The sequence below is a fragment of the Gobius niger genome, assembly GCF_951799975.1.
Source record: "Gobius niger genome assembly, chromosome: 15".
In the NCBI taxonomy this organism is placed as follows: domain Eukaryota; kingdom Metazoa; phylum Chordata; class Actinopteri; order Gobiiformes; family Gobiidae; genus Gobius; species Gobius niger.
In genome coordinates, this window is record NC_136866.1 from 26,718,120 (window position 1) to 26,733,750 (window position 15,631).

Genomic DNA, 15,631 nt, shown 5'->3' on the forward strand with positions numbered 1-15,631 from the left:
ATGTGTTTTTGACCATAAGACGACGACTAGAATCAAAATGAAGGCTTTGTAATGGCCTAGATTTCAGCAAAACTCATTTAATAACCTTCAATGCCCCGTGGAAACCCTGTAATAATATAAACCGAGGACTTGTCAGTAACTTTAGTGGCTTTATTGTTGAGAACTTATACTTTTACTCCACTACATTCTTATAAAGGCTCCAAAGTAAAAAGTCTGTTTAGTCCATTTTAAAAGCCTGGTAATGCACCCTCCAGCGCAGCAGGTGGCGCTGTGTGCAGATGTACGGTCAGACGGCACTCACGTATAACAAGGAGGAAGGTTTGTCCCCGTCGTGTTGCCGTACAGAGGGCAGTTCAGACCCAGTTTTAATGTTTTTGAAGCTGTAAAAAGTTATTGTTCCATCCTTTTTCCAAGTAATTTGTACTTTACTTGGAGTAATATTTGACTTGTAGTATGTGTATGTTTGACTTGCTGTCTGTTAATAAGCATTCACAGTTGAAATAGTTGCGTTCTGACGGAGAAATCTCAAGAGAAAGGGCATAAAGGAAAGGAAGAGGCACTATTTTAAATCTCCAAACAGAAAAGTCCAGCCTACATGAGGAGCTCGTGTTACCGTGCCCCGGGAGCGGCGGGACCTTTGGCCTTGCGCAGCGCCCCCGGCTGGCCCCCCGTGTGCGGGTGGTGGTGGTGGTGGTGATGGGGGTGGTGGGGCAGCTGGTGCTTGTGGGGGCTCGGGGTAGAGCTGCGGCTCCCTTTGGCCTGCGGGGAGGAGCTCTGGCTGGGGTTGAAGGCGGGAGAGGTGCCGGAGCGACCCAGGGCGGGCTGCAGGGGGCTGGAGGAGGACAGGCCGCCTGGAACAAGAGGACAGGGAGGTATTACAGGGGGGGGGCAGACGTTTAGATTAGCCTGATGCTTTTCATGCGTTTGGAGGAGAAAGAGCAAAGTATATCATAAAAGGTAGATGACGGCATCTCTAGAATCGCCCATATATGGTCATATTTGAAAACAGTTAAGGGGGAAAACAATTTGGAGAAAAATCTAAACTTTCTCTAATTATTCAAAAACTACTTTAACAAATGCTGAATTATGAATATAGTTTTCTACTAAATAAAGATACAAAGACATGGAGAGGAGCAAAGTGGTTCAACAGCCCATAAATACATAAATAATGGCGAATGCTGACAGGATGTCTCATGTTAGCATCGTGCTAATGCTAACGCTAGCTAGCACTAGCTACGACTACCGTTTTTTCGCTTCTACTGAACAATCTGCTGTGAATAAACATCCATATGGACCCGATTTAGACTTGACTTTATTTGTATGTGATAAATAAGTTTATATTTCACCAGAAAACGGCTAAAAAGAGTGAAAAATTGGCCAGTGTCTATAGGCCAGTGTCTCATTTGAAAGCTAAGACCCGCAAAACTGATCTAAATGGATTTGTTTTTGTGGCTTTTTCTTGCGCTTTGATCACATTTGCCACTTTTCAATCGCTTTTGTCGTTATTGTCGGTTCATTTTCATCTTGTTTTGTCACTATTTTGATTACTTTTTTTCAAGGTTTTATTTGAGCAAAGCCAAACTGGAAAAAAATGACTCAGTTTAGGCGGGGGTTGAGAGGTTAATAACGTCAGTTGCAAAACATTTAAAGGGACTCTACGGGGTTTAAAAATGTTAAAACTATGTATTTTCCTTCCCCTACTTGTTCCACCCATGTCCTAATGTGTAGAATGAGCTCAGACCTGTTCACCACAACTGCCTCTAAAATCCTGTCACCAAAAAAGTTGTTATTCGGGTCTGAATTGCCGTCATGCATGAGCTTAATATAGAAGCTGCAGTTACACGACCTGAGGTGGCAGTAGTGAGTATAAAAAGACCAACTTTTATATAGTCCCTTTAAAATCTGGTTAATTTTAGTTTGGATACTGTAATATGATATCTGACTGCGTCTCACTGAAAAATACATCATATTCAACGTGAATTTAAAAAAATCATCCTGCATTTCACATGTAGATTCAATTAAATTCCAACAAATACTGGAAGAATGCGGTCGGTCAGTCAGGATGTATTTTAAGTTGTTAGTTCTTCTGACATTGGCCGTTGATGCATTTGTTTTTTTAAATGAATGAAATGAAAACTAGAAAATAAAATATGAAAAGAATGGAATAAAAAAATTGAAAGGACTTCAGGACATTCTAGATTCTCTGTCCTCACCTTTGGAGACACTGTACCCGTAGGCGGCGTAGGCGGCGGCTGAAGCGGCGGCTGCCCCGGCCATCGCTCCCGCCATCGCGGCCGCGCTCCCGGCCGTCGACTTCCTGCCGCGAGCTTTGACCCCCGCTTTAGCCCCGCCCCCGGAACCTTTGGGCCGCCCCCTGGAGCCTTTGGACCGGCCTCTGCCCGGGCTGATGCTGTCGGCCCCCGAGACGCCTACAACACAAACAAAAACATGTTCAAGACCAACATCAACTTGTGCAGGAAAGATTGTTGAGCAATGTCATTATTGTCCCAAGACATTTAGATTTAACCTCTTAACCCCCGCCTGAACCGAGGACATTCACTCCAGTTCGACTTTTCTCAATCTAAAAGCTTCTTGAAAAAAGTGTAAATGTAGGAACAAAAGGTGATGAAAACACAAATCTAGTGATGGGCGAGTGAAGCCTTGTAACACTTTGAGGCTTTCCTGCTAAAAAGTGTGGTACGCTTTGAAGTCTCTGAGCCGTTTCATTCTGTCTGAACACTGACCTCTTGTGGACAAACTTCATTATTGTGACTTCTCATAAACACGACTGAAGCACCGACACAATCAGGTGTACGAGAAGTTTCAAACAGACGAGTGGCAGTGTTCATTTTTGCTTCTGGAAAAAAGGTGTGAAAATAGCAACAAAACTGAGACGAAAACAAGGATGAAAATGTGACAAAAATGGACAAAAAATGGACAAAAAAAGTGAGAAAAATTTGACGAAAAATTGAAAAAAAATGTGACAAAAAATGACAAAAAAAGCCCCCAAAAATGACAAAAAAAAACACAAAAATTACAAAAAATGTGACAAAAATGTGACAAAAAAGTGACGAAAAAATGACAAGAATATGACAAAAAATTACCAAAAAAGCAAAAAAAGACTAAAAACTGTTTTCTGGTTTAATGTCACATGAGATCTGTTGTCTGTTCTTTGTAATGTCTGTTGTTCTTGTTTTCTTTTCTTTGTAATTGTCACAATAAAAAAAAACAAAAAAAACAAAAACAAAAAAAGACTAAAAATTTACAAAACATTGACAAAAAAATGACAAAAAATTACCAAAAAAAATTACCCAAAAAGTTACAAAAATGAGTTGAATACCCCCCCCAATAAAGATGGATAAAAATCTGATGATGTGAGGAAAAAGATCCATTTAGACGAGTTTTGTAGATCTTAGCTTTCAAATGGGGCGTTACACTGGCCTGCAGGATTTGGGTAAAGCTGAACTGGAGAAAATGCTCTCGGTTCAGGCGGGAGTTAAGAGGTTAATGACATTTAGGACTTTCATTTTGACCCAGTACATTCAACACCCAATGGAAACCTGGAAACACCAAAGTTTACAATGACAAAAAAAAGACACATTTTCCGCAGTAGCAGAGAATGTGGTGAATGTGTTTTTGGGACAAAGATGAACCTTTCAAAACAATAGGAACGTTTTTACAGCCCTCTCGGCTCATAAAACGTTCTCCAAGACATAACAAGCAAATTTACTGTAACACAACCCCAGATCACTCACAAGTCCTGCCTCTGGCTTCCCTCAAACTCCTGCTGCGCTTGTTTATACGAATTAAACGCATCATCTTTCACTCGTCAGGTCCCACAGCGAACGGGACAGGCCAAGCCCGGCTCTCGCTTTTCCAGCCGTTTGCAGAATTCGAGTCGGCGTCTGGTCGTTTACCTAATCCCCCATTTCCTACGCTCTCCGTCTTCTTCACCAAACACCCCGACGCAGACGAAAACCCCGAAAAACCCGAGCTCTAATCTCGCCCTTCCTGCTTTCTCGATTGTCTCTCCAAGTCGGAACGCCGCCTTTCAAAACCTTGTCATTAAAATCGCATCTGCCGCCGCCGCACAAGTGCAAAGTTTGTAAAATAAAAGGCAAAAAAAAAAAAAAGAAAAAGCCGGTGAAGCTTCTCGTGTTGAACTGGAAGATTCTGAACCCACTGGAACCAGATATAAAGTCTTTTACAGGACAGTTCTGAGGTTTTTAAATGTAGTTTACGGCTGACATGAGGACAAGTAAGAGCTGCATTTTCAACTTTAACCTCTTAACCCCTGCCCAGTTTGGCTTTACCCAAATCTAAAAGCTTCTCGACTGCAGCTTACAGCCTATAGGCCTCATTTGGAAGCGAAGACCTACAAAATGGATCAAACATTCTTCCTCGCGTTTTTGCTGCGTTGTTACTTTTTTGATGCTCTTGTGTTGCTTTTTTTTTTTTGTCCTGATTGTCATATTTTTGATACTCTTTTGTCACTTGTTTTGTCTTTTTTGTGTGTTTTTGTTGCTTTTACATCATTTTGTTGCCACATCTTTTTTTTCTCCACGTTTTTTTGGTTGCATTTTCAGCCCGTTTTTGCTCAATTTTAATCAAGTCTTAGTCAGTTTCATTGGAAAAAGTAATAATCAATCAATAAGTATTGGAAATGGGGATAAATAATCAAAATCTCTTAGGTATACTGCATTTGACAAACAGATTACGCCTCCCCCAGCAAAGGTACAGCCCCCAACTGGGCTGAAGTTAGAAGCTACCAAGCTGTTCCACTTTTTCCCTATTTAAAGACACTATTACGAGAGCCTTGACACAATCCAAGTCTAGTTACACAAAATTAAACATGTCGATTTTCTAAGAACACCTGGAGTACTTCGACTTCCGTGCAGTGATATCGTCAAAGTACTCTTTAGTGCCCCTTTTTACTATTGCTGGGTTGCAGGTGACATCACAGCGTTCTAGAGGCCTGTATTATTATATAGAGGTAAAATTATTTTGTTTTTGAGGAAACTTTTGGTCTTGTACAGAGAGATCATGGACTCAGTGACTGATATTATTGATCCTTTTTGTAATTCATGAGTGTAATGCAGTTAATAGTAAAAACTGGCTCTGCCCCCACTGGGTCCTGTGAAATCATCATATTCTAGAACCTGCAACCCAGCAATAGTAACAAAGCCGCTTAGAAAATCGAGATTTTTAATTTTGTGTAACTATACTTGGATTGTATAAAGGCTCACGTAGCTGTATTTAAATAGGGAAAACGTGAAACAGCATGGTAGCTTCTAACTTGCCCAGTTTGGGGCTATACCTTTGCGTGACTGAGCGCACGCACATGGACCAGAGAGGTACAGTATATATCAATCATATCGTCTAATCTCAGGTAAGAACATATCTCAGTATGGAAAAACGATGGCCTGTTCCTTTAATGTCACTAAAAAGGGTGATATTGTTATTGCCTTTGTTGATGAAAACAACACTATTGGAAACAACTTCATAGAGCAAAACAGACTTTCAGCAAAACCTGCGGTTGAATAGGTTTTGGACTATAATTCTGTCTTCTGTGGATGCCTGGAGTAAAAGGTTGAAGGCACGAGTAACTTAATGACTGTCAATGCCCTGCGGAAACCCTGAATGAAGATACAGAGACACGGAGAGGAGCAAAGTGGCACAAGGCGGACATAAAACCCAGTGAATGCTTATCACAGCCTTTTTTCCCCTTTTTACTGGAGAATCTGGTCAAAAACATTTACACGGACCCACATTGACTCAATCTTTTAGGAGTTTGTGTTAAATATGCGTATAGTCCGCCAGAAAACATCTAATAAGTGGAAAACTAGAGACATCAGCCGTCAGTAATCTCTCACTGGCAGCGGCCGCTTTAAAACAGCGTTCACCAAGAGCTTACTGCGTTGTCAATGGTCCAGAGAGCAGATAAAGGCCACATATAAACTATACATTTCCATCTGGATATTGTCCCAAAAACATCTCCTGGCAGAACAGACAGAAAAGCCTTGTGAATCTAATATGATCTAATGCAGAACATGAGACACAGAGAGGTGCAAAATAAATCATCTTCAACAGGGTAAAGAAAAATGCTGTGGCTCTATTTTACCATTTGTTAGCATCAAATTAACGTTAGCCTTTAGCATCAGGGCTGAAACATTACATACACACAATAAATAGCTAAACTGTTGAGAGCTCCATAGATAGATACAGACGGCATCGCGTCACAGAAGGGGGCGTGGCCTCGCCGAGGGGGAAAACCGATTATTTTGGGGAACACAATTTTTTACTCTTTTTAACCATTTCTGGCAAAATATAAACATATTTATCACATACAAATAAAGTCAAGTCTAAATCGGGTCCATATGGATGTTTATTCACAGCAGATTGTTCAGTCGAAGCGGAAAAAAAACCCCACAGTTGTAGCTAGTGCTAGCTAGTATTAGCATTATCACGATGCTAACATGTAGCATCATGTTAGCATTCTCTGTGATTTATGTATTTATGGGCTGCTGAACCACTTTGCTCCTCTCCATGTCTTTGTATCTTTATTTAGTAGAAAACTATATTCATAATTCAGCGTTTGTTAAAGTAGTTTTTGAATTATTAGAGAAAGTTTAGATTGTTCTCCAAATTGTTTTTCCCCTTAACTGTTTTGAAACATGACCATATATGGGCGAATCCAGAGATGAATTATGAATATAGTTTTCTACTAAATAAAGATACAAAGACATGGAGAGGAGCAAAGTGGTTCAACAGCCCATAAATACATAAATAATGGAGAATGCTAACATGATGCCTCATGTTAGCATTGGGCTAATGCTAACGGGTAGCTAGCGCTAGCTACAACTGCCGTTTTTTCACTTCTACTGAACAATCTGCTGTGAGAAAATAGCCATATGGCCCCGATTTACACTTGACTATTTATGTGTGATAAATAAGTTCATATTCCACCAGAAAATGGCTGAAATGAGTGAAAATTGTGTTTCTCTAAAGATTCTATTTTCCCCCTCGGCGAAGCCACGCCCCCTTCTATTCGAACCCGGAAGTAGAGCTGTGGCGTCACAACTTGGCAAACGTATTGAATGTTGTTTGTTTATTTCTAAGTATTAGACGGGGAGAGCTCTCTGGCCGTTTCTCAATACTCAAGAACACAAGTACGTTCTCGTGTGCTCGGCAAGTATGTACTTGCTGAGCACACGAGAAGTATGGACTTGGGGAGAACGGGAGAACGCATAACAGTTAGACGTATTGGAACAGTGCTCGTGTACTCGGGGCTTTCAACCAGCTGTGAGCTGTCACCTTCACCTGCGTGCGTTTAACTCCTCGGGAGAACGGCAAGGGGAGAAAAAACATATTTTGCGGTATATGCATATGTAGTATATATATATATATATATATATATATACTACATATATATATATATATATATACTACATATATATTTATATGTAGTATATATATATATATATATATATATGTAGTATATATATATATATGAACATGTTAATTTTGTATTTTCTACTATATTTTTAGAGACTTCAAACAATCAAGTTAAGCTATTTCTAATAGAAGAACAAACCTTACAATAGCCTCATTATTGCAAATGTGCTTTGCACTAAATGTGTAGTTTGGTTCTGGGCTTTGTCCTCCCGCTGATGCTGGTGCCCTCTCAGCCTGTGGAAGCTTCAGCCATGGCAGGAGATCGACAATATCACCATCAAAATTAATATTAACACTGCAATATTCACATGGGTACACCAAGGACGAATTAAAAAAGAAAAAAAAGGTGATGCCATTTGTTTCATGAAGTAATGTAAATGTAATCTCAAATTCAGAGCGAACTCAGAGAAAACTGTTCACACTGACGTTAATGGAACAAACCACTTTGTAATGATTGGAAACAAAGATATTACTCAAACATTGTTCATAAAATAATTAACTGAACAACATTCAGTCACATTTCAAGGTTTAATGAAACCGCATTTGATCAAAAATACATTTTATTGATCCATAGATGATAGTACAGTTATTGCAGAGGAACAGGCGTAAATGTGTCAGTTCTGCTCATGTTATTTGTCTTCAGAAACATCTGCAGATTCAGACGGCCTGTCTGAAGTCTCAGATATACGTAAGAGGAGCTGGTCTCCAGGTCCTGCTGAGCACCTTGAGCTGGAGCCGTTTACCCAGACTCCACTGCAGCCTGTGCAAACCCCTGTGCACCACTGCTGACCATCGCCACAAAAAAAAAAGCCTACAGCATGCACGAGAGGATGAACTACTCTTGGTCCAAGGCTCAATGAAAGAATCAAATCACTTTGTGGCTCACATCCCTTTCACACCTTTTTTATTCAAGTAAATTGTAATAATTCACTTTATAGTCAATTATAAAAGAGGTGAATGAAAATGAAATGTGAAATAGGAACCAGCCTGTGCCAGGTGTATTTCAATTCTGGATGATCATATGATAAGATGCTACTTTCAGTCACTACAATGTGATTGTAATCTGTGTAAGCGTGCGGAGCAGTGGAGTGGACAGACGTCCAGTGGAATCTGGTGGTTACAACCACAGGTCAGAGCTGCTGGTGCATCCACAAAGCAGGAGACAACATTCTGCTACAGAGAGAAGAGAACAAAAGAAGTATGAGAAACAACAAACATCATGTCCCTGTCAAAGAGCAGAGTGTAATGTAGAGCTGCATTTATGTTTCCTACATTAAACACATCAGTTTATGACAAACCTGTCCATTGCTGAACACCCAACTCTTCACAATGAGAAGATCCTCAATTCTCCATCCAGACACTTCCCTCACACCGTCCGCCCGGCAGCAGCAAGTGGCCCCTGCAATAACATTAGACACAAATCCAAAAGTGTTTTGTGATACAGACCAATAAACGCTTCTAAGTTCAAGAGGCACGTTGTTGATGGAGCAGCTTCCTGCCTATGGCACAGTTTCTATTTAAAATATATAAAGAATAAATATTAATTGTAGTAATGAACCAAGTACTTTCAGCACGACGCCTCACGTAACTGGAACCTTTTAACCTACACCTGAACAGAGCACATTTTCTCCAGTTTGGCTATACCCAAATCGAAAACTTTCTTGAAAAAAGCATGAAAACGCAACAAAAAGTTATCAAATAAAGTCACAAAAGAGTCAATCACAACAAGGTGATAAGTGCAGGAAAAAAGGGTAGGTCTCAGCTTTTCAATGAGGCGTTACTCTGGCCTATAGGCTGTGGGCCCGAGTCCAGAAGCTTTTAGATTTGGGTAAAACTGAACTGCAAAAAGTGCGCTTGTTAAGGTGGTAAGAGGTTAAAAACACATTAATAGAATGTTCATCTAATGTTATGTTAATAAGAACCTCCCAGAAACGTTTTAACGTTACATTTTGATCATATAAAGTTCCTTGAACCTGAAAACATTTATCTACAGTTTAAGTTCACAAGGCAACACTCATTCGTGAACAGTGCTCAGGCTTTGGCCTTACCTTTCTCTCCTATAATTCATGGAGGACCACAGAGAGAGGACCACAGAGAGAGGACGGTAGTCGAACTGCAGCAGAATCAGGAGATGACAGGACAGTCCTGCAGCTGAAGACCGGCCGTAATTCCTTGAAAATGGTCCTTATATTAGAACACATCTCCATCACTGCTCTGTGAAAAGGAAACAATAAGCAAACAGTATAATACAGGCTGTGATTAATAAAAGGCATCTTCAGTTTTCTATTGTACATCAGCATGTAGCATTTCTTCCTGACTTCAACAAAACAATCTTTATCGTGACCATTATAATAATCTACTCTCAAATGCTAGATTTTGTTTTGAAAGCCTACGAAAAGTGTAAATCAGCCTTGTGGCTATAATCTGACATGTTTACTTCTGTTTCAATGCAGATGCTGTGCATTGTCCCCATCTAATTATTAATTTAAAACAACCACATTACCTTTTCGGTGTTGAAGCAACCTATCTTACATTTTTTTCTTCGTTTTTATTTAATTACAGTGATAATCTATTCATTAAACGTTTCCAAAAACATATGAAGAGAGATAAGATATAATGAAAAAAAATGGTCGAGTTTTTACTAATTTTGAGTACCTTACTTCATATATTAGCCAACATATTACCAGCAATATACGTAGTCAACAACAGTCACAAACAAACTATTCGTCCCAAGTTGTCATGAGTTTAACTACAATAGGGCAGGAGAAAACCAGCGGAGCTTCGTGGAACCTTTAGCGGAGTTTGAGCTCACTCCGCTCGGACATAACTCACAGCGCGGGCCGCTGAATTCCCCAAAGACGCTAGATCGTACATTCACTTCATATATTAACTAAACTATTACCATTAACATAAATACGCAGTCAACAACAGTCACAAAACAAACATTTCGTCTCAAGTTTTCACGAGTTTAACTACAATAAGGCTGGAGAAAACCAGCGGAGCTTCGTGGAACCTTTAGCCGAGTTTGAGCTCACTCCGCTCGGCTACAGCTCAGAGCGCGAGCCGCTGATTTCCCCAAAGACGCTAGATCGGATTTTTACAAGGATTCAACCGGTAAACTGACCAGCGGGTTTACCTTACAAGTAGACATTTCTCGCCTCAAATCGCCTTAAAAGTGAATTTTAGTCGAGAGCAACAATAAAAAAGCAACATTAAACTTACCGCATCCACCTTGGCCGCTGAGCTTAATGGCGGCGCTGCTGTTCTGCTGCTGCTGCCGCAAAGCCTTCTGGGATATGCCGGTCTCCGAGAACGCAGCGAGTCTGCTCTGATGCAGACTCGGTAAAGGGGGCGGGGCGAGAACAACATCCGGGGATTTGACCGTTCTCGGTCTGATGCGAACTTTGAATTGGAACAGTACTCGGGCCGGCTCCGATGACGTTTCACGAGTACACGAGCACACAAGCACGGACAAGAACGCATATTGAGAAACGGCCTCTGGCAACCGCAGTTTGTTTATTTCATTTTAAAGTTTGTTACCGTGGTAACACCTCTCTCTACTGTTGTATCAGTGATAACGTTGGCTGTGATTTTAAGATTTTGGGACATGGTGAAGGTAAGCCCTCTGTTTAATCTGTCCCATATGTTATATACGATTGATTGAAACATTTGTTTGATTATTTCTGCTTTAATCATGACAGTTAAAAAGCCGTTAGACTAGAACTGTGTCATTGCTATATCGAATGATAGTATAATGAAGTGAATTAATTAATTTTTACAATCGAAATACAAAGGTTCACACTGACTAACAGATGCACAGTCTGATTACTGTTTTCAATCATTTTACTCTGTGGATGATGCTGCCGGCTGACAACAAACATGACATATTTTGCTCATAACGCAAAATTGTTTACGTTCAACCTTTATCACTATCAGCTCCAGCTACAAATGTTAAATGTAAATTAGACGCCTTTAGAGTGAAATCTGATTGTTTCTGTGTCGTCTCTGTCCAGGCTGAAGCTTCACCTGTTTGAGTTTGTGAAAATGTCTAAAGTCCAAACGCTCAGAGCTTTGGTGATCGAGCGTCTGGCGGCGGCGGCTGAAGACGTTTCTGCTCTGTTTGAAAGAGCCACAGCGGAGCATGAGGAAGAACTGTGTCTCTCTGAGGACGAGAACATGAGGACACAGCGGCTCCTGGACCAGGCTCTGAGCAGAAGAGTCCTGATGAACCCGGGTCTGAACCAGGACTTTACAGAGACTGCCTGGATTAAAGAGGAGCCAGAGGAGCAGAGCGTGTCTCAGGAGGAGGAGCAGCTGCCAGTGTAGGCTCCAACACTTTACAACACGTCACACTGATGTTTCACTCACAAATGTTATTATTAAGTGTTGCTTTAAATGATTTTCAGGTCTGTCCCAGAGTCCGGTGCTGTCGGAGTGAAGACTGAAGAGTCCTCAGAGATTCAGCAAAGACACACTGAGCATCGAGAGGAAACACAGGGAGAGGACGTCAGCTCAGAGACACATGTCCACCCAGAGACTGAGGGACACACTGAGGACTCGTCTGACACTGACGACTGGCCTCCCAGCTTTACAACTCTAAGAAGCACAAGCTTATATCCAAAATTCAAGTTTCCACCAGAGACCACTGTCGACAAAGACGACAAGTCAGGACCTGATGGAGCCAAGAAGGAGAAGAAGAAGCACCAGTGCTCAGTCTGTAAGAAGAGATTTGGAAGCAAACATCATTTAAAATCACACATTAGAGTTCACACAGGGGAGAGGCCTTACAGCTGTTCAACCTGTAACAAAGCCTTTAAACATAAGTGTAGCTTAAGCACACATAGAAGAACACACACTGGAGAGAAACCTTACAGCTGTTCAACCTGTAACAAAGCCTTTAAACATAAGTGTAGCTTAAACACACATAGAAGAACACACACTGGAGAGAAACCTTACAGCTGTTCAACCTGTAACAAAACCTTTACACAATTGTCTCACCTCATCACACATATTAGAACACACACCGGAGAGAAACCTTACGGTTGCTCAACCTGCAGCAAAGCCTTTGCAACAAAATCTAACCTCATTGTGCATATTAGAACTCATACCGGAGAAAGACCTTACAGCTGTCCATCCTGTAACAAAGCCTACGCCCAAAGACAAAACCTCAAAACACACATGACCACCCACTGAAGCCCAGAGCTCGACAGAAGACAAAGTATTTAAAGTGCGATGTTTTGGTAAAACTTGGGCCAAGAACTGTTTGTTTGTGTGACTGCAATAATAAAAAAAACTCCATATTTCATGCTCTTTTCATTAATTGTTGCTCAAATGTATATATTTACATCAACACTCTGACTCACCTAGTTTCCAGTGCACGACATATGAGTACATTTTTTTTTTTTTGAAGCTCATTTTAATATTTCTTTTGGTGTATAACGTGGACACAGGCCTATGAAAACACTGTCCTGATACCCAGAGCAGCAAAACAAGGTCAGACAGAACGACCCGAAAGGAAGACCTGCTTTTCCCAAACACAATAGCGCTATCTCTGAAACAACACACAGGTTAGGTTTGAGTTGGCACGTTCCAAAGGCAGAGTCCAGCTGTGCAGAGAACTCGATTATGAGCTGTCAAACTCTCAGAAGTGGATACGAGTGGGTGGTGCTTTGAGGAAACAGATGTCTGAGTGAACATTTATCACAACCATAAACAGTCTAGACACCATCGGCACAGGTTACGCAAAGTTTCGCACTGAACACACACTCCCTTCTGAGTTTCGGATGTTTTTTTGTTGCTTTTTATGGTTGTGTTTTCATCACTTTTTGAATTGTGTTACTGTTGCTTTTCCAGTACCAATTTTAAGATCTTTCGTTGGGTTTTCATCCTTGTTTTTGCCGCTATTTTGCCGCTTTTTTCAAGAAGCTTTTGGATTTGGGTAAAGCTAAACTGGAGATAATGTGCCTGGTTCAGGTTAAGAGGAGATTCTGGAGATATTTTTTTTTGTAATTAATGCTCTTTAATTTATGCTATGTTCTTATATTTGAAGAGTTTCGTGGCGCTAGGCTAGTGCTAGGCTAGCGCATGTCTATGGTATCAGCTAGCCTGCATTAAAAACAGTCTGACCCGCTCCACAGGGCACCTGAGGCAAATCACTTATAACACCAGACTAACCATATAAATGTCTGTGTCCATAGAGTAATTATTGGAATATAACTGACCTTGCATCACATGAATGATCGCATTTTGAGGGACTATTTTCTAGCAGATCACTCCGCCGCTGCGTAGCTTATAAAACCACGAAGCTGATGCTGCTCAAATATAAGGTATTCTAAATGCAAAATGGTTAAAATTATTCTATTGACACAGACATTTATATGTGTGATTTGCCTCAGGTGCACTGTGGAGCGGGTCAGACTGTTTTTAATGCAGGCTAGCTGATACCATAGAAATGCGCTAGCCGTGCATTAGCCTAGCGCCACGAAACTCTTCAAATATAAGAACTGCTTGAATTACAAAAAAAATATCTCCAGAAATCAGCAACACTCTGGATAACTAGGAAATGAGGCCCTATGTCAAAAATCCTGAAATATCCCTTTAAGTGTTAAGTTCAGTAACTCTCCAGGCAGTTTATAAGGATAAAATCAAACAAGCTCTGCTCATCTTTATGACTCCGGGTCTCTAATACCATCATTATTTCGTCTCGTATACACTTTATAAATTGACACGGGACGAGCATCACACCTGTCCCGCCCCTCGCCCACTCACCGTTGACGTTGTCGGAGCCGGACACGGAGGCGGGGGAGTTGTTTCCGCGGGTGGGCGGGGCCGAGGACAGCGGCTCGTCCACGATCACCAACATGTCGCTGCTGCTCTCGTCGGCGTCGGCGTCCGGGGGGAGGGAGCCGGGCTGGAGCTCGCTGCTCAGGGAGATCTGCGGAGAGGGGCACAGGCGGGGCTGGAGTAAAGGTGATGCCACAGCGGGACAGGGCAGGTGCAGAGGGCGGGTCGTGGAAGACGAGAGGATTGGTAACATTACGGAGAAAACCAGCCTGAAGTTAAAGGGACTATACAGAGTTTAAAAACATTCAAATTAAGTATTTTCCTCCCCTTACATGGGTCCGAAGTGCCGTCATGCACGAGCTTAATATAGAAGCTGCACTTACGCATAAGACCTGAGGTGGCAGTAGTGAGTATAAAATGGCTAATTTGCATCTAGCCCCTTTAAGATACGACAATGTGAAGACCAGATGAATTTCCCATGCGGATTATTAAAGTATTCTGATTCTGAGACACTGCAGGTGAATAGGGAAAAATATATTATTTAGAAATTCGAAAAACACTTGAAAAGTATGTTTTCTTCCATTTTATGTTTTCATATTTAACAAAAAGTGTAATTTTCTGTATAAAATTGTCAAAAATTGCCTACATTTTCAGCAATGAAATCTAAATGTCTCAAGGCAGGTATAAATTAAAGGATTTTTTAATCTATTGCCTTTTAATGCATTTCAGGAACCAGAGGAAAGAGAACTAGACACAACAGGCAACTTTTAAGGCAAAAGAAATTTGGTCATTTTCATCCAAAACTGCAATGAAAATGTCTAGAACATAATTTTGGTATTTTTAATGAACTTACACAATAAAAATAAAATACAATTTAATGCCAGTTTGAATCTAATTTCAAACTGGCATTTGAAATTTCATGCACAATTAATTTTATTAATTTTATTTTGAATGCCCCGCAGAAACACTGTTAATTCAGACGGGATTGTGGATCTTGTTTAGTTTTTGAACAAGCTTTAAGTGAAAAAGATCTGCAAAAATTCAAGTTATGCCTTAGTTTTTTTATTAATGTTCAAAAATAAAACTTTAGGTTACTTTTGTAATCCTGGTTCTCTGAGTAGCATGACACCCCCATTTAAGCTCCAGTCACAGTGTCATAGGCCTCTAACACCTCTTCTCGCTTCACCCCATCAGCAAGTAGGGCGGTCTGCTGAGACAGCTCACTCATGCTACTCTGAGAACCGGGGTTATGAAAGTAACCTAAAGTTCTCTTTCATAGCATTCCTTTCGATGTTTCTCTATGGGATATGGAGACTCCTGTATTGCCAGAAAAGCTTATTGCAATACCAACCATGGTCTGTAAAAGAAGCCTCGATCAGGGGGCGTATCCCAT

General features: G+C 40.9%; 1 protein-coding gene across 2 annotated transcripts in view; it reads right to left on the reverse strand.

Annotated features, from left to right (window-relative positions):
• Positions 1-546: 546 nt before the first annotated feature.
• The window catches only part of ino80 (INO80 complex ATPase subunit), a 94,892-nt gene continuing 79,807 nt past the window's right edge, over positions 547-15,631 (reverse strand). For both annotated transcript variants that reach the window (XM_079572631.1, XM_079572630.1), the window contains exons 35-37: positions 14,224-14,389; positions 2,214-2,429; positions 547-851 (exon numbers count right to left, since the gene is read on the reverse strand). In XM_079572631.1, the coding sequence (XP_079428757.1) occupies positions 610-851; positions 2,214-2,429; positions 14,224-14,389 (624 nt within the window). In that variant the 3' untranslated portion in view covers positions 547-609. The remainder of the gene's footprint in view (positions 852-2,213; positions 2,430-14,223; positions 14,390-15,631) is intronic.